At 44.1% G+C, this 18,900-nt stretch overlaps 1 protein-coding gene across 12 annotated transcripts in view; it reads left to right on the forward strand.

Moving 5' to 3' along the window:
• Nucleotides 1-18,900, forward strand: part of WDR37 (WD repeat domain 37) — a 77,333-nt gene that overhangs the window by 22,503 nt on the left and 35,930 nt on the right. For all 12 annotated transcript variants that reach the window (XM_054436877.2, XM_054436875.2, XM_063669492.1 and 9 more), the window contains 6 exons: nucleotides 1,512-1,608; nucleotides 3,621-3,716; nucleotides 4,021-4,085; nucleotides 8,006-8,141; nucleotides 9,854-9,925; nucleotides 16,544-16,588. In XM_054436877.2, coding sequence (XP_054292852.1) covers nucleotides 1,512-1,608; nucleotides 3,621-3,716; nucleotides 4,021-4,085; nucleotides 8,006-8,141; nucleotides 9,854-9,925; nucleotides 16,544-16,588 — 511 coding nt within the window. The remainder of the gene's footprint in view (nucleotides 1-1,511; nucleotides 1,609-3,620; nucleotides 3,717-4,020; nucleotides 4,086-8,005; nucleotides 8,142-9,853; nucleotides 9,926-16,543; nucleotides 16,589-18,900) is intronic.

Here is an 18,900-nt window from a genome sequence, read left to right on the forward strand (position 1 = left end):
CAAGGTGGGCGGATCATGAGGTCAGGAGATCGAGATCATCCTGCCTAACACTGTGAAACCACGTCTTAACTGAAAATACGAAAAATCAGCTGAGTGTGGTGGTGGGCGACTGTAGTCCCAGCTACTCAGGAGGCTGAGGCAGGAGAATGGCACGAACCTGGGAGGCGGAGTTTGCAGTGAGCCAAGATCCCGCTACTGCACTCCAGCCTGGGTGACAGAGTGAGACTCCATCTCAAAAAAAAAAAAAGTTTACAACTCATCAGAATAAAAAAGTTTATGCTATATGTAAATTTGAAAAGTCCCATTAAGTATCAGCCAGGCGCAGTGGCTCACGCCTGTAATTCCAGCACTTTGGGAGGCTGAGGCGGGTGGATCATGAGGTCAGGAGATTGAGCGTCCTGGCCAACATGGTGAAATCCCATCTCTACTAGAACTACAAAAATTAGCTGGGTGTGGTGGTGCGCACCTATAGTCCCAGCTACTGGGGAGGCTGAGGCAGGAGAATTGCTTGAACCTGGGAGGCGGAGCGTGCAGTGAGCTGAGACCACACCATTGCACTCCAGCCTGGGTGACAGAGCGAGACTCTGTCTCAAAAAAAAAAAAAAAAAAAAAAAAAAGGTAAGTATTGAAACACTATTTTAGAAATATTTGATGGGGATTTTTTTTTGAAAATTACTCTGGGTGTTGGGAGTAGGGGACACATACCAAATAGTACATAGGCCATGCCCTCAGGGAGGTTGGAGTGGCACATGGCTGTATCTAGCAGGCTCCTGTTGACTGGTGGGTCCAAGCAGTGAGTGCCTGTTATGATATGTTTGGTGCTCAGGACCTGCTTACTTGCTGGACCACACTTGACGATGTAGCTCCTTCCCTTCGCCTTCCCAGGGGTGCGGGAAACACACAGGCATGAAGAGCGTGGCCCGGGCGGGAAATTAAAAGTTAATGTTTTCACTCAATTAATAGACATTTGGCTCTTTTTTGTGAAATTTTTCTTTTTTTCGTCTTCACAACACTCTTTTAGGTGTTATGTAGAGTGATGGGAAGAGTGACTGTGCTTTTGCTTGAAGTGCAGTGGGTATGGCGGGAACTCTGCAAAGGTGCCTCTTCCATGAGGGTCTAGCAGATTAAAATACTTGTAGGAGAGCGTATGATGGCACTCAGAGGCTGTTTATAATAGTTCATTTATGGGAGCTGCCGCCTTTCTCTACAAATTTGGAAGTTTTAAAATAAGGTAGGCTTATGTCCTCTCTTGTAAAGGGAAAAATTGTGTTATTTTGAAGGAGTGTTTGTTTTTAAATCCCATATCATACTAGGTAGCCATTTATGCAATTTGATTTATAGTCTCCTTGGCAGAAATTTGGAACTTTAAACTCTAAGCATTTTATGTATAAAAATATGTAATAATACAAAATAAGAGTTTAGAATAAAAGATAATTCACTTTGGAAAAAGCATATTTGTACTTAGAGTTTTTCATTCATTCATTCATTTTAAACAAAGTCTTCTTCTGCAGGATTCTAAACTGCCTTCCTCGGTTCGCAGTACACTTCTGGAACTGTTTGGTCAAATAGAAAGAGAATTTGAAAACCTTTATATTGAAAACTTAGAATGTGAGTATCTCCTATTTTAATATACTTTTATAGCTTTACCTATCCATAGTCAAATTTATGAATAGACATTCATCACTATATTAGTTTTCTGTTCTGCTGTAGTAAACTTAAACTTATTTTAGTGGCTTAAACTAACACAGATTTGTCATCTTGCAGTTCTGTGGGTCTGGTATAATTCCCACGAGGACTCTGTCTCAAAAATAAATAAATAAAAATAAAAAAAATACATGGAACTTATAATTTTCCTACACCAAGTACACCATAAATTGAGAAAACATTGATTTACTTTTTTATTAATATACCATCATTTGAAAATTGATGCATATACTATATCTGACTTATTAAAGGCAAATCAAAACAATTTTGAATTAGCTTGGCTTTAATTTTTCTTTTTTTATTTTGGAAGTAATGGCCATATGTGCTTAAAAATTTATCAGACAGTATAAAAAGAAATCTACCATTACCCCTCAAGCCCATCGCACTCTTCAAAGGAAGACATTTTCTGCATGTTTTTGCTTTTGGTTCTTTTGGTGGTTAGTCCTGTGAATGTAAGTAATCATCTTCTGGTTTTAGATCTATCCGCTTTAGTGTTAATGCTTCACAGTGAAATAAACAGGTCCTTTTCGCTGCTCTATTACTTGCCAGTTTTTCTTCTTCTAGGGTTTGTGTTTGTAAAATTTATATATATAAAGACAGGGTCTCACTGTGTTGCCCAGGCTGGTCTCAAACCCCTGGGCTTAAGTGGTCTTCCCACCTCGGCCTCCCAAAGTGCTGGGATTATAGGTGTGAGCCACCACACCCAAACTATAAAATTTGTATTAGACAAATGTAACTATAATCAAGTCTTTCATACTTTGTCTACAGGTTGATTCCAAAAGTTGAATACTAACAAAGAGCATTTCCATTGTTAAGCTGTTTTTCACTCTGTAACTAAGTGGTGTGGTTGGATGAATAATGAAGAGAATATAATCTTATGTCATTTAAACTTTGCTTTTGGAAATTTTAATGTTAATACAGGATTCTCCTTTTTAAAGAGTCCACCTTTACAATTCATAGAGGGAAAAATTATTTCAACTTTTTTTTTTTTTTTTGAGACAAAATCTTGCTCTATCACCTAGGCTGGAGTGCAGCGGCGCGATCTGGGCTCACTGCAACCTCCGCCTCCCAAGTTCAAGCGATTCTCATGCCTCAGCCTCCCAAGTAGCTGGGATCACAGGCACCCACCACCACGCCTGGGTAATTTTTGTATTTTTAGTAGAGAAGGGGTTTTGCCATGTTGGCCAGGCTGGTCTTGAACCTCTGGCCTCAAGTGATCTGCCTGCCTCGGCCTCCAACATTGTTGGGATTACAGGCATGAGCTAATGTGCCCAGCCCAGAATAATGTTTTTAATCGTGCAGAATCAAGCACTATGGAAACTATGCTGAAATGCAGGTGCTGTCTTTGAGACCCTGATAGCAGTGTCTTCCACAGTGTAGCAAGTGTGTGAGCTTTTACTTTTGGAATGGTATCTTGAATGGTTTCTTTCTTTTTTTTTTTTTTTTTTTTTTAGATGGAGTCTCACTCTGTTGTCCAGGCTGGAGTGCAGTGGCACGATCTCGGCTCATGCAATCTCTGCCTCCCGGGTTCAAGCATTTCTCCTGCCTCAGCCTCCTGAGTAGCTGGGATTACAGGCATGCACCACTATACCCGGCTAATTTTTGTATTTTTAGTAGAGACAGGGTTTCACCCTGTTGGTCAGGCTGGTCTCAAACTCCTGACCTCGTGATCCACCTGCCTCGGCCTCCCAAAGTGCTGGGATTACAGGCGTGAACCACCGCACCCAGCCTCGAATGATTTCTTTAGTTTTTTGAGAACTCTATGAATTGTGATCTTGCTTATTAGAATATTATTCATGTCTTTGTTTATATAACACTAATATATAGCATTTTTTCTGTGTGCAAGTTTTGGAAGTGGTGAGTACACTTAAACATAAAAACATACTTTAGATTTTTGAAAACTTTTTTCTTCCCAGTACGTAGAGAAATCGACACTCTTAATGAACGTTTAGCTGCTGAAGGACAAGCGATTGATGGAGCAGAACTGAGTAAGGGCCAACTCAAAACAAAAGGTAAGGTGAATTCTCATGAAAGTCTTGTCCTGCAGATTATATATGCAGGAAATTTGGAATTTAGTGAAGGATGCTGGCTGGTTTGCGTTTTGCTGTCAGCAGACCTTGAACTATCTAATTCAGGTGTGGGTCTAGGAGAATAAGGAGCTCGGTTCTTGTCCCTGTTCTGCCATGGCTCTGTCACTAGGGTCAAATGAGCCTTTCTGGGCCCCCTTTCTTCCTGTGCAAGACCCAAGACCCATTTGCGAGGCTGTGGGTCTTTGATTGTGTGATTGTGTTTGATTGTCACTCTCTGTCCCTGCAGCCAGTCACAGCACCAGCCAGCTCTCCCAGAAACTGAAGACCACTTACAAGGCTTCCACCAGCAAGGTACGCAGGCCACCGGCTCTCAAGCCATCACGTGGTGGCTAAGGTGTGCACATGTGTGCTTTAAGTTGCATATTTTCCAATTAGAAAGGATAGTAGAAAAAGATAAATGGTTTTAAGGGAAATTTAGTTTTTTAAAGGAATGTCCTGGCTGGGCATGGTGGCTCATGCCTGTAATCCCAGCACTTTGGGAGGCTGAGGAGGGTGGATCACTTGAGGTCAGGAGTTTGAGACCAGCTTGGACAACGTGGTGAAACCCTGTCTCTACTAAAAATACAAAAATTAGCTGGGCGTGGGGGCGGGTGCCTGTAATCCCAGCTACTTGAGAGGCTGAGGCATGAGAATCGCTTAAGCCTGGGAGGTGGAGGTTGCAGTGAGCTGAGCTTACACCACCACACTCTAGCCTGGGCAACAGAGCGGGATTCTGACTCCAAAAAAAAAAAAAAAAAAGAATGTCAGTATGCAGGCATTTACATAGTAGCTTACCCTAGTACCTACGGGGATTAATATATGATGTATTAGTAAATATATTGTCTTTAGAGGGAATATATAATTTCTGTTGTTAATTGGCTTAATATAAAGGATCTGAATTTGAAGGAAGCTAATAAATAGGTACAAATTAGTGAAAATTATGTTCTGAGCTAAAGTTACATTTTAGTTCATTATGTTCTTTTCCTCAGTTTCCTAAGTGTGATCAGGAAGTGAAGGTCTGTCTCTGAGGCAAATAGGGATGTTCATGGTGTTTTGTATTTTCTTAAAGTACCTCGTGCTGACCTTCTTAAAGTGGAAAGGGTTTAATTGTTTGGGAATTCATTTGTCTATGATGGATTACTATCAAGTGATATTTTGAGGTAATTTTGTATGCATCTGTACTTTGGCATATTTCAAGGATACAAAAGATAAATTGAAATTTTCAGTGATTTTGCTATGATGGTGTAAGTAGTTCTTGTTAGCTTTTTATTTTTCCAATTTGTTTCCTTGAGTTTAAAGTTACTTAGCATGACATCTATAGTAAGATTAACTGCAATTAATAGAGCAAATTTAGTCCTTCTGCCATTTGTTCTCACTTGATAGTCTTTGGTAATTCTTTGTTATTCAAAAGAAAATCTGAAATTGTTGGTATTTTCTACTGTACTTTCCTTTGATAACATCTAGAATGTAAGTTGCTAATTTATTTGATTTTTTTTGGCCATGTAATGTCTAGCTTATACTTACAAGTTTTGAACTTTTTAATAAATTAACTTGAAGCATTTTCTTCATAATGAAGTGTGAAATTATGTTCTTCCTCATTTAATTTCTTATTACATTATCTTGGATTATGTTGCTTTTTCTGGTGTGTACAGTTGTATATATACAATGTATGGTGTTGGAATTCCAAAAGTTTCTGATTATTACTGAAGCAGAGGAAGAAATGATTATATAAAGTTGTCCTTTACCATGAGCAGTAAAAAATAAGATTTGGATAAGGGTAAGGATATGTATAGTAATGCTTTGCCTTAAAAAAATGTATTAAAGATATTTAAAGCCCAGTCATTTTAGGTACTAGAAATTCATCTGAATTTATAAGAAGCATATTACTAATGATCTTTATAGCCTTTGCACACTGCCCGTACCCATTGTAAAAAATAACTATGAAAATATAAGACATCTGAAGATTGAAGAAATAATTTGGTAACAGAATGTATTCTGATTCGTACTACAGTGTGGGTTCTTGGTGCCAAAGCTAAGCATGAATGCAACAAGAGAAAGGCTACAGTCTAGCTTCATTACTTTCCCTCCTGCTGACCCAGAGCCACGAGAAGCAAGTAACGTGCCTGGTGGGATAGCGGGAACACAAAAGTGTGTTACGTGAATGCAGAAGAGGTTTTTCCCCTTCCTGGGTGGCTAATGAGATTTCTGATGCCTACGGGGGAGGGAAGTGAGGAAGTCTAACCTGCAGCCCACTTTAAAGAAACTTATAAAAATCAGAAAGGGCTTTTTCCACAAAGAAAGACACTTATCTTCTCAAAAATATTTGCAAACATTTTCACAACTGTGCTTTAGATTGCGCCGCAGTTAAAATGATCTGGGATGACGGGCGTGAGCGTCAGTTTGCTGCTTCATTCTGCTGCTTTTCTGTTATGAACGTTCCCTCTAAGTAATTTAGTCTGTTTTGTTGGGCCTCTTGGTAATGACGACTAAGTCAGCTTTTCTAAGGAAAAAGAGTTAAGGTAATAAATGGTCAAAGTGCAGTGGGCATTTTGGAAGCAACACATGAGAAAATATTTGAAAACGGCGCATCATCTCCTGCACAGCTCCAGCAGCACAGCTCCAGCAGCAGTGCAGTCGGAGCCTCTGGGAAGGAGCCACTCTGTTCTTACCCTGCGAATGGAGCAGGTGAAGAATGTAACTCTAGTAGTTTGTTTCTTATAATACTGTTATTAATGTTAGAAGTGGTGAGAGACTTGGAAAATGAAATTTACCACAATACTGTTACTTATGTTAGAAATGGTGAGAGACATGGAAAATGAAATTTACTACAATACGGTTATTAATGTTAGAAATAGTGAGAGACTTGGAAAGTGAAATTTACCACAGCTATTATGGTGGGAGGTTGTGTGTGTCCTTTAATTTCACTCCCTCCTAAAATGTTACAATATTATTTAACATCTGAATGACACTTTCTGTAAGCAAAAGCATCTCCCATGTTGTGGAGGCATAATTTTGCTGGATTGAATAGGATATTAGTGTTCAGAAAGAAAAGAGGATAATGATGGGTTTGAGGTTGAACAAGTGCTTTTGCAATTCCTGTGACCAGTTCCATTGGAAGTTCTTTCTGTTACTGGTGAAAATGTTGGCCTCTTCCTCAGCCTTTTATGTCACTGTATCTGAGGAGAATAACTCGAGGGTGCAGACCCAAATGCATGTGACAGTGGGTTGTGCTTTCATGGTCTTAGGAAGAATGAATTTAGATGTGTTTTTCAGGGCTATGCCAAATCAGTGTTTAAAACAAGTTGTGTAATGCCACTGATTTTAGTTCTTCACTTGGTTTTTTTGTTTTATTCTGAAAAGTCTACATTATTCTGATTTACTTAACAGCTGGACAGCTGTTTTCTTACCGAAGAAAAATTTAAAAAGCAAACTCTGCAGAAATCATTGTGTTGAATTCGTTTCTTCCTCACTCACTTCATATTTTTCCTGACAAGAGGACATGAGAACTGTCTGCTGTGTGTGTCGTCATTCGAGACGATGCCTTTCTGTGGTCCGTGATGTGTTCGTGTTGTCTCCTGCTGGGCTGAGCATGTCCAAAAGCCCAGGGGCCCACGGCCGCGCTGCCCTGCATCCTCATAGCTGGTGCCTGTTCTGAGCGAGCGCCCAGTCTCGGGCAAACCGGCACACCTATTAGTGTCGTCTTTTGATTCGTCCCCGCCACAGGCTTTTTTTACACTTGATGATACGTGGTTGGTGTAAATACTCAAAAACAGCAAAATGTGAACATGTACAGCGATCAGTGTTATTAGCTAAAGTTAAGGGTTTGGGATGTCCTTCCTGACTTTTTTGTGTCTGAGTGGCTAGCTAACGATTTGTTTTTTTTAAGAATTTGGAAATTTTGTCTCATGGTTTGGGTTTGGGGGAGAGGACCTGAAACACCTAAATCCACCCTTCTGCAGTGAGACCTTCCATGCCTGGCTGTCAGACTGAGGTGGGGGAGCGTGCACAGGTCGCCGTGAGAGCTGCACGCATTCTCTGTGATAAGAGCTGAACCTGCAATCCTTTCCACACAGGGCATTTCAGCTCACACTTGCGCTGTGTTCCTTGATGCTTTAACTGTCCTAGTCAGTGATTTGTGCATTTTCCAAGACGTCTTTTTCGTTTTCTCTTTCTTGACTTAGAAAAATTTACATCAGTAAATTGTTTCACAAGATTTCCCATCTCGGTTTCAGATTGTCTCCAGCTTTAAGACCACGACATCGCGAGCTGCCTGCCAGCTCGTGAAGGAGTACATCGGCCACCGGGACGGCATCTGGGATGTCAGCGTGGCCAAGACACAGCCAGTGGTGCTCGGGACTGCATCGGCCGGTGAGTCGCACACGGACCTGGCCAGCCTGCAGAAGCATGGCTGTGCCTAATCCCTGAGTGACGGACATTCACTTTTCTGTGGCAGAGGAACCCTCGATGCAAAAGCGTCATGGAGGAGTCAGTGGAACCCACACATTAGCCCTTGGTGATGCTTAGTGCTGTGGCCTGCAGTCCTGCATTCCGTGGTCTCGTGGGAGGGTGTGCAGCTGCATCCTGCGTTCCATGCTCCCATGAATAGATGTGCATCTGCACCCTGTCTTTTCCAGGTCCCCGTGGGTAGGGCGTTGCAACTCACAGTGAACCAAGTATCTGAGGAAAGAAATACTTGTTTGGAATGGATTTAACTTAAATGTGTTGAGGAAGCAGTATTCCAATTATTTGTTTTCATTTTCTTTTTTGAGACGGAGTCTCGCTCTGTCACCCAGGCTGGAGTGCAGTGGCACAATCTCGGCTCACTGCAACCTCCGCCACCTCCTGGGTTCAAGCGATTCTCCTGCCTCAGTCTCCCAAGTAGCTGGGACTACAGGTGCCCGCCACCACGCCCGGCTAATTTTTTTTTTTTTTTTTTGTATTTTTAGTAGAAGCGGGGTTTCACCGTTTAGCCAGGATGGTCTTGATCTCCTGACCTTGTGACCCGCCTGCCTTGGCCTCCCAAAGTGTTGGGATTACAGGCATGAGCCATCGTGCCTGGCCCTCTTTTTCTTATCCATAGCCAAGTGTGTTTCTGATTTGTAGATGTATTTGACTTTTTTTCCACAAGTGGAGTACAGTTGAGGGACAGTACTTTGGTACTCACTGAAAGTGAGCACCACCTGGGCGTGTAGCCAGCAGTGGAGGCTGGTGGCCTCCCCCAGCAGGTGTTTGCCCACACAGTCACAGGGGCAGAGTGTGGAAAGCCACCCTTTGTTTTCTCTAAAAAAAGATATTTTATGAAAGCTATCTAAGGTGGCATAATACCCCTTGAGATAAAAATTGCTCAAATTACAAACGGTGCTCATTGAAAATGCTGTCCCAGCTTGTGAGACGTTAATCGCTCACTGGACTCTGCTTTTTAGAGGCAGAAGTGAATGTGATAAACCACTTGAACAGCAAAGAAAGTTCTTGCTCCTCTTTGAAACTGTTTTCATGGATGAGCGCCTTGGATTGCTTTGGAAATCATAGTTTTAAAAAAAGAATAAAAAGGTCCTTTCTGATATTTCAGAAATTTCATTTGGCTAATTGGTGCTTATTTCTCAGATTTTCCCATTAAATCTACTTAAAAAAATAATGGCTATAAGAGAAAGAGAAAGGCCCAAAGATCCAAAGACATGCTTATCTCAACAGTTGTAACTGGATTTGGATGCTGTTTGAATTTGAACTCTGGGGGATGTTCTGGAACATTTTAATACTTTAATAAAGTAATGAAACTGTGATGGGAACGACCTCTGTCTGTCATTTTCCAGCATGATGCAGCCAGCCTGATAGTAAAGTAGGAAATGGAGTCTCTGGTTGTCCGTTAGCTGACTCCATGGCCTCAGGCAGGTCACAGCTTCTCCCATTTGGGAAATGTTTTCTTTGATCAGTTGAAGCGTACAGAGTAATAGAATCAAAGGTGGAAGAGATATCAGTGGTAGTGTAACTTCCCATTTTTAGAGTGTTTGTCTTATTCTTTCATTTGAAAAACTATAAACTGATGATAGCTAAGTTCCGACTTCCTCATTTCCGTCTTGCAGATCACACGGCTTTGCTGTGGAGCATAGAGACCGGGAAGTGCCTAGTCAAGTACGCAGGCCACGTGGGCTCAGGTAAGCACTGCCTAAGGAGTGCCGTAGCCAGAGGCCATTGCCTCCTCCAGTGTGTTTTTAAAATCGTGCATGATAAAGCCAGCTGCTACTCCGTAGGAAGCCTTACTGTTTCGGTTGTCAGGGGACAGTGTGGTCTGTTCAGAGACTGGGATAACTCTGTCTTGAGCTTGTATGGGCTCAATAACAGGGAAAAGCTTAACTCCCTAAACAATGTACATATCGTCTTAGTCTGCATTTTATTTAATGTTGTATATAAACCATATGTAGGAAATTTTGTAACTGAAATGTGTGCATTATTTATCACAAAATACATATCTGTTTTAGAGGTTTACTTTTGATGTAGTGATAACTTGGATGTATTCAATAAAGGATACTCCATGAATGTGCTTGCGTGCCTGTAGTTAATGCTGTCCACGTAGTTAATGCTGTCCACGTAGTTAACGCTGTCCACGTAACTCTTTTCTGCCTTTTCGCTTAGAGCTGTGTGTGTACCAGTTTCCTGACCAGACTTTGTTTCTGTTTCCTCTCGCATGTGTTGTGTGGTTCCTTTCCCCGCAGTGCCCTCTTCACCTGCTCACTCGCTCTCCTTCACACCCTCCACCCTGCCAGGCTGACAGGTGGCATCGCCTGTGTGCACAGAGGGACAGGTGTGGGTGGGGCCCGTGGCTCTGAGCGCCTGTCTGCCTGTCCCCAGGGCCCTGATGAGCTGTGGAGCCTTCCCCTCCCCTTTCCCAGGACCTCCTCTCCTTCGGCCATTCCTGCTGTCACCGTGTCTTCTCTTTCTTGCCCTGGACATTTCCCCTTAGTGTGTAGACAGGCTGGCGCCTTTCCCATGTTAGACCCCCTCCTCCGTGCTGCCTTCTTACCTGTCTTCCTCCCCTGGCATCCCACAGACTGGCTGGGGTGCCACAGTGTCACCTGCAGTTTTCTAGCAGTGCCTGGCGTGTGTGTGATTGGTGCTCAAATGTAGAGCAAAATGCTATTACAGGAACGAGCACTGTATTCTGTTTCCTCATTCAAATTTCCTCTTCAAAAACGTTAAAAAAATTAAATATATGTGCATAGGCTAAAAACTTAAGACTTGAAAGTCAAAATGACTCCTTGATCCCTGGGCTGCAGAATGGATGTTGTGTTAGTAGGCATGAAATCAGCATTCATCTTGTACATCTCCATCAGAGCTCTTGGGTGAGCAGGTGCATTGTCAATGAGCCAGTTGTATTATGAAAGTTGTAGGTCTTAATAGTAGGCTTAAAATACTCAGTTAATGCTGTCATCAGATGTACTGTCATCCATGCTTTGTTGTTCCATTTATGGAGGACAGGTAGAGGAGATGTAGTGTAATTCTTAAGGGCCCTGGGATTTTTGGAATGGCAAGTGAGCATTGACTTCAGCTGAAAGTCACCAGCCGCATTCACTTCTAACAAGAGTCAGCCTGTCCCTTGAAGTTTTGAAGGAGAGATGTCTCCTCTCTAGCTAGGAAAGTACTAGATGGCATATTCTTTCAATATAAGGCTGTTTGTTTGCATTGAAAACCTGTTGTTTAGAGTAACCATCTTCACCAATGAGCTCAGCTGGATCTTCTGGAGAACTTGCTGCAGCTTCTCCATCAGCACTTGCTGCTTCACCTTATACTTTTATGTTGTGGAGATGGCGTCTTAAACCTCATAAACAACTCTCTGCCAGCTTCCAGCTTTTCTTCCACAGCTCCCTCACCTCTCACAGCCCTCAAGGAATTGAAGAGAGTCAGGGCCCTGCTCTGAATTAGGCTGCGGCTAAAGGGAATGTTGTGGCTGGTTTAATCAGTCCCGACCACTCAAACTTGCTGTGTATCGGCGTTCTTATGATTTGTGTGTTCACCGGAATAGCGCTTTTACTTTCCTTCGAGAACTTTTCCTTTGCATTCAGAAGTTGGCTGTTTGGTGCAAGATGCCCAGCTTTCAGCCTGTCTCAGCTTTTGACTTGCCTTCCTCACTAAGCTTAATCATTTCTAGCTTTTGATTTAAAGGGAGCAATGTGCAACTCTTCCTTTCATTGGAATAGTTAGAGGCCATTGTAGGGTTATGAATTGGCCTAATTTTAGTATTGTTTTGTCTCAGGGAGTAGAGAGGCCTGAGCAGAGGGAGAGATGAGAGAAAGGCTGGTTGGTGGAGCAGTCATAACTCCCACAACATTTATTGAGTAAGTTTGTGGTCTTATGTGGGTGTGGTTTGTGCCTCCCCCCAAAATGGCAATGGTAGCATCAGAGATCACAGGTCGCTATTAACAGATATAATAATAATGCAAAAATCCAAGGTCAAAGTGCTGGCAAAAAGAAATTAAAAAAAAAAAAGAAAAAGTTTGAAATATTGCAAGGATTACCAACGTGTCACAGACACATGAAGTGAACACATGCTGTTGGAAAAATGGTGGCAATTAGGTGTTCAACGCAGGGTTGCCACAAACCCTCAATTTGTAAAAAATCCAGTACCTACAAAGCGCAGTAAAGTGAAGGGTAATAAAACGGAGTATGCCTGCATCCACACACAGACATGTACATACACGCATAGTCATTTCTCTTCTCTAGAGGGGATTTAATTTTCCCTTGGCCAGCAGATAGAGTGGACGGCAAGCCTTGATTGACTTAAGGGTTGGTGGCCAGTGGGTTTCAGGCTTTCGGGGCTCTGCTGTTCCTCTCGCTTTCCCTTGTTCTAAGGGAGTTGTCCTTCAAGGGTGTGCCTTCACAGGCCCCGAGCTTTAGTTTCATCTGCCAGTCCTCTCCGTGTTAGCTCTTAGAGGCTGCTTTCTGCTTGGTGTCCGCCCTCATGGCCATTTTAGGTGCTGTCAGTGCCTGGGGGAGGCGAGCAGCTGGCCCGCTCCTTCCTGGCTGCCTCTCCTGAGGGATCCGGCCTCAGCTCCTGTCACGGCCCCTCACGTCTGGACTGCACCCTCGCTCCGGCTGGTCTCTGTGCCTTGAGGGAGTGCGTCAGGTAGTGGGGCTTTCAGTGCTTCCCTCTGGGGCCTCTGGGCCTGGGGGCCTCAGGGCTTCCATGATGACTTAAAGCCTTTTGTTTATTTTTTGCTGTTTATCTGCAGCTTTTATAATTAATTCTAGTAGGGGGTTTGAGTGGATCCACTGAGGCTGCCTTGTCCCAGCAGGAAGAAGTCTCTTCCTGTTCTTATGCCTAGCTTGTTTTTTTTGTTGGCTTTCCGTTCTTCACACAGGTTAATTGAACCTTCCCGTGTTCACCCACTCACCGTCACCATCTGCTCTTCTGGCCTCCAGTATTTGGTGTCGTCTCTTCGCTTATCGTTTCTTTAGTTCTTTCTTTGTGGGTCTGTGCCTGTTTCTTCCAGGATGCCTCCTGCATTTAGAGAGGTGTCAGAGAGGGGAGAAGACGCCTGTGTTTCTGGCACGTTGTCGTGTTGCGTGTGTCTCCCCTCTTCCTCCTGGGGCTTGTGTTTGTGTTTTTCCACTAGGGGATTTTTCTTTTTTTGAGACGGAGTCCCACTCTGTCACCCAGGCTGGAGTGCAGTGGTGCGATCTCCATTCGCTGCAACCTCCGCCTCCCACGTTGAAACGATTCTCCTGCTTCAGCCTCCCGAGTAGCTGGGACTACAGGTGCCTGCACCATGCCTGGCTAAATTTTGTATTTTTTTAAAATTTATTTTTAATTAATTTATTTTTTGAGATGGAGTCTTGCTCTGTCACCAGGCTGGAGTGCAGTGGTAGGATCTCGGCTCACTGCAACTTCCGCATCCCTGGTTCAAAGGATTGTCCTGCTTCGGCCTCCCGAGTAGCTGGGAGTACAGGCACATGCCACCACGCCCAGCTAAGTTTTGTATTTTTAGTAGACATAGGGTTTCACCATGTTGGTCAGGCTGGTCTTGAACTCCCGACATCAGGCGATCCGCCCGTCTCGGCCTCCCAAAGTGTTGGGATTACAGGTGTGAGCCACCGTGCCTGGCCTGGAGATGTTTTGATCTCTAAGTTGACCTAACTAAAGGGAGTGGTGGGGCTGGTGGGAGTTGAATCAGTACAACTCTACAAGGAGATGGTCTTGACCTTGAATCACACTCTGCCTCTTTCCTCTTGGGTCCTCTGAGCAAAATGCCCAACAGCAGACTCCCCGCTCTGGCCCCCAGGAGAGGAAAATGGGTGAGGGTCCCAGTTTCACTGTGTCTGCGCCTCTCAGAGGCAGAGGTGACACTGGTGGCAGAGGTTGTTGTCCCCTTTGTTCTTCTCTCTTTAGATTTCAGCTTAAATTTTATGACAGTTAAATGTGCACGTGATGGAAAGAGCCAGTGCCTTTGACACTGGATGAAGGGTAGCTGTGGCTGGCATCCCCGTTTCCGCTCCCCTCGTGGCCGCTGTGGATTGGGTCAGGTGCCCATGGATTCTGCTGCCACGCCTTTAAATCATGGCTCACAGTGCTGCCCCGGCCTTCCTGCTCCAGCCCGCCTGTTGACCGTCCACTGTGGAAGGTGACCGGGGGTGATTGAGCTCTCTCGAGGGCCTTGTTAAACAGGCGTGGTTTCCATCCTCACCCCAACATGATTCTGTGCCGATCTTGTAAGATAAGGGGTCAGTTTTCACATTATTATGCCTGTGTGAGCAGCGCTGCAAAGAAACTGCCTCCACAGCTCCCGTCACCATGTGCCTGCCCTCCCCCTCCTTTGTGGTGTGGTGCCTTCCACCCACACCCCACAGTGGCCCAGCTTCGTTTGTGATTAGCTGAAGGTTGGGATAGACATGATGAAGTGAAAACTGATCATTGATCTTACCAAAATTTCTCATCGAAATTGGAAGCATTAATACTGTTTGTTAGTGGTTCTAGTGATCATTTGGTTTTAGCTCCATTGAGTGCTTAAGTTTATTGCTTATCAGTGTACACGGTTTCCACCAGTTTTTCCCACAGCTATCTGTATTTTAATATTAATAATGAGGCTATCTTCTAGCATTTTTCATTTAGTTCCTTAGAAAAATATAATTCTAATGGTATAGCTACCAACATTTTGTTACGGAGATAACCTATTCAGATTTGGTAAAATTTCCTATATGTTCTATGTTAGGGACATGCATTTTCTTCACAAGGGGTGGAAATAAGGGTTGGTGTCCCCAGAGTGACACGAGTCAGCTCTTTGCTCTGCTGACTGGTGCTGACTGACGGTAGCTCACCCCATCCCAATCCCTGTCATTTGCTTCGGGAAGATCCCAGGTGGGCAGTGTGGGCTTCAGACTAGGTGAGGCCTGTGGAGCCGGGCTGTGTGTTCAATGCTGGCATTTATGTGTGTGCTTGTGGTCTTGCTGACCACATGTCAAGCTATTCTGTCTACATTCAAGACAGGAGCAAGGGGGAAGGTGAAGTGCCAGGGTCTCATGCTCCTTTTTCAAGAAAATGATAGCTTCCTCAGACCTCTGGCCGGGCGCGGTGGCTCACACCTGTAATCCCAGCACTTTGGGAGGCCGAAGTGGGCAGGAATTTGAGACCAGCCTGGGCAACATGGCAAGACCCTGTCTCTACTAAAAATACAAAAGACCGTGTCTCTACTAAAAATACAAAAGACCCTGTCTTTTTTTTTTGAGACAGAGTCTCGCTCTGTGGCCCAGGCTGGAGTGCAGTGGCGCGATCTCGGCTCACTGCAAGCTCCGCCCCCCCCGGGTTCACGCCATTCTCCTGCCTCAGCCTCCCGAGTAGCTGGGACTACAGGCGCCCGCCACAGTGCCCAGCTAATTTTTTGCATTTTTAGTAGAGACGGGGTTTCACCGTGGTCTCAATCTCCTGACCTCGTGGTCCACCTGCCTTGGCCTCCTAAAGTGCTGGTATTACAGGCGTTAGCCACTGTGCCTGGCCCGATGCTGTCTTTACTAAAAATGGCAAGACCCTGTCTGTACTAAAAATACAAAGAAACCCCAAACTAGTCAGGTGTGGTGGTACATTCTTGTGGTCCCAGCTACTTGGGAGGCTAAGGTGGGAGGATCACCTGAGTCTTGAAGGTCAAAGCTGTAGTGAGCTGAGATCGCGCCATTGCATTCCAGCCTAGGCAACCAGAGTGAGACCCTATCTCACAAAAAAAAAAAAAAAAAAAAAAAGACCTCTGCCAAATACTGCTTTTGTAAAGAGAGTAGGAGGACATCATAGCCTGCATAACCCAGTCCTGATTCATTCTCTGAGGCTGGCAGAGGTTATGCTCTCTGGGGTCCTGGGGTCTCTACTAGTCACAGAACAGATTGGGGTCCTCAGGCTGGGAAGGAAGGCGGGTGGGGCAGGGCTTATGGTAATAAATTGTGTCTGCCACACTATAATTTGTCTTCACCCGTTATCATAATTATGTTTTCTTTTTTTATCCTGATTTATTTTTAGCTAAAAATGACATCTTTGTCTATAAAAAGAACTAGATGATGAATATCCTTTTCCTGGGGTCCTAAACTGTAGCGATTTGGTGGTTCATACCTTAGTTGTTTTTATTGTGCCTCTGTTCTAATTCACACATTTATCTATAATTTAACTGAGTGGAGGATCTAATATTGAACTCATAGTTCTTTTAATGTTGACTTTGAAATACACGCTATAGCTAATAAATGTTGATAACATGTTTTTGTCACTTTAAACCTGTTTTTATCATATTTTTATTTTGCAGTAAATTCTATCAAATTTCATCCCTCAGAGCAGTTGGCTCTCACTGGTATGTTGATTTTTTTCTTTATTGAACAAATGATAGATGATCTTAAAACAACTATAAATATTCCTTTCTTATCGTAGCAGAATAAATCCATGGCTTTTATGAAAGTTAATCTTTAGTAGACATTTTATCAATTAAATGAGAAATGGATAAAGGAAAAGACATTGAGCAGTACTTTCTAGAGACAGTAGTGGATAAGCAGTTGGATTTATTGTGAGATGAAGATGGCTTCACGGTCTTCTCGAAGCCTTTCCGTACAGCATCACCATGTTTGTTGTTCTCCCTGCGGTTCCTGTAGATGGAGCTCCTTGAGGCCCTGTGGTTATCATTCTGTTCCCTTAGATTGTAGGGATCTGATACGGAGAAAAGAGAAAAGTAGCACAGAGACACGGCAAGTTGCCAATGTCAGCATTTTTACTTCTTTCTGGGTAATTTACCTAACCCGTGGTAGCTTGGATTTGCCATAATTTCAGAGTAGTTTTAAAAACGTGCCTTCCTTGGTTGCTTTTGGAGGGTAACCTTACAGTACTGAGGACTTTTCCTGTGAGATTGTCAGACCCCCACAGATCCCCATGATAGCCCAGGGACATTGGTGATGATGTCGAAGGATGTGTGTAGGCTTTCAGTAGACCAGAGGTCCTTACGATTTTTCTGTAAAGGAATAAGCAGTGAATATTTTCATCTTTGCGGGACATTCAGGCTCTGTCGCCAGTACTGAGTTCTGCTGTTGCAGCATAAAAGCAGCAGACAGTGCACTGATGAGTGGACATGGCTGTGTCTACTTATTCACAAAAGTGGGTGGCTGTCTGAGTTTCGCCTATGGGCCAAATTGTGCTGACCCAGGAATAGAACACCGAGGTTGAGACGACTGGCCGCTTCATGCAGGTGGAGTTGTTTAAGAAGGAGCCCCAGCGACAGGTCCTTCCAGTGTGTGGGATGCAGCGAGTCATGCGGTTTGGTTGGAGTTTCTATGTGAGAGGGAAATGTGGTGGGAGGGTTAGACTGAGAGTCATTTTGAGCAGGCCTAGACCGCATAGCTGACTTTCACCTTCATACGTGTGTGAAGACTGAAGCAGACAAGGAGTTTACACCTTACGAAGTTGGTGGTTTGCGGGATGATTGGAAAGGAGGCAAGGAGACTGGTGGCAGTTAGATGTGTCCAGATTCAAACCAAAGGAAAAGAGGGTGGAACCAGACACATCCAGGAACTGATGAAGACTTGGAAACATGAGGTAATGAGTGTAGAGAGGGGAGAGTTAGACTAGGAAACGTGAGGTAATGGTCATAGAGAGGAGAGTTAGACTAGGAAGCGTGAGATAATGGGGATGGAGAGGAGAGTTACACTGGGAAACGTGAGGTAATGAACATGGAGAGTGGAGAGTTAGACTTGGAAACATGAGGTAATGAGTGTAGAGAAGGGAGAGTTAGACTGGGAAACGTGAGGTAATGAACATGGAGAGTGGAGAGTTAGACTTGGAAACAGGAGGTAACGGACATAGAGAGGGGAGAGTTAGACTGGGAAACGTGAGGTAATGAGCATGGAGAGAGGAGGGTTAGAGGAGAAACATGAGGTAACGAGCATGGAGAGGAGGGTTAGACTAGGAAAAGTGAGGTAAGGAGCATGGAGAGAGGAGGGTTAGATTGGGAAACGTGAGGTAATGGGGATAGAGAGGAGGTTAGACCGGGAAACGTGAGGTAACTAGCATGGAGAGAGGAAAGTTAGACTGGGAAACGTGAGGTAACAGGCATGGAGAGAGGAGAGTTAGAGGGGAAATGAGGTAACGAGCATGGAGAGAGGAGGGTTAGACTAGGAAAAGTGAGGTAACGAGCATGGAGAGAGGAGGGTTAGACTGGGAAATGTGAGGTAACGAGCATGGAGAGGAGAGAGTTAGACTGGGAAACATGAGCTAATGGGGATAGAGAGGACAGTTAGACTGGGAAACGTGAGGTAACGAGCATGGAGAGAGGAGGGTTAGACTGGGAAATGTCAGGTAACGAGCATGGAGAGGGGAGAGTTAGACTCGGATTGGGCATGATGTTGATTTGAGGAGGAGTTGCAAGTCCGGGCAGTACATTCATTTGCATAAAACGTGCTGCATCAGCTCAGAGCAGCTCCTTTAGAGAAGTTGGGTGGCAGTGAAGAGAAGGTGGAAGCCAGCCTGCCCGTGTGTGGGTGAGACGTGGCCATGCTGGTGTCCGAGGCCTGTTCTGTGCCCTGCAGTGCTGTCCTTTTGTCTTTCCAATCCTCAGTCAAAGCGTTTCCTCGCAAACTGGCTGCTGAAAACAGAGCGAGACCGGAGCCGCACACATGAGTA

Source organism: Pongo pygmaeus, chromosome 8 (genome assembly GCF_028885625.2).
Source record: "Pongo pygmaeus isolate AG05252 chromosome 8, NHGRI_mPonPyg2-v2.0_pri, whole genome shotgun sequence".
NCBI classification, from domain to species: domain Eukaryota; kingdom Metazoa; phylum Chordata; class Mammalia; order Primates; family Hominidae; genus Pongo; species Pongo pygmaeus.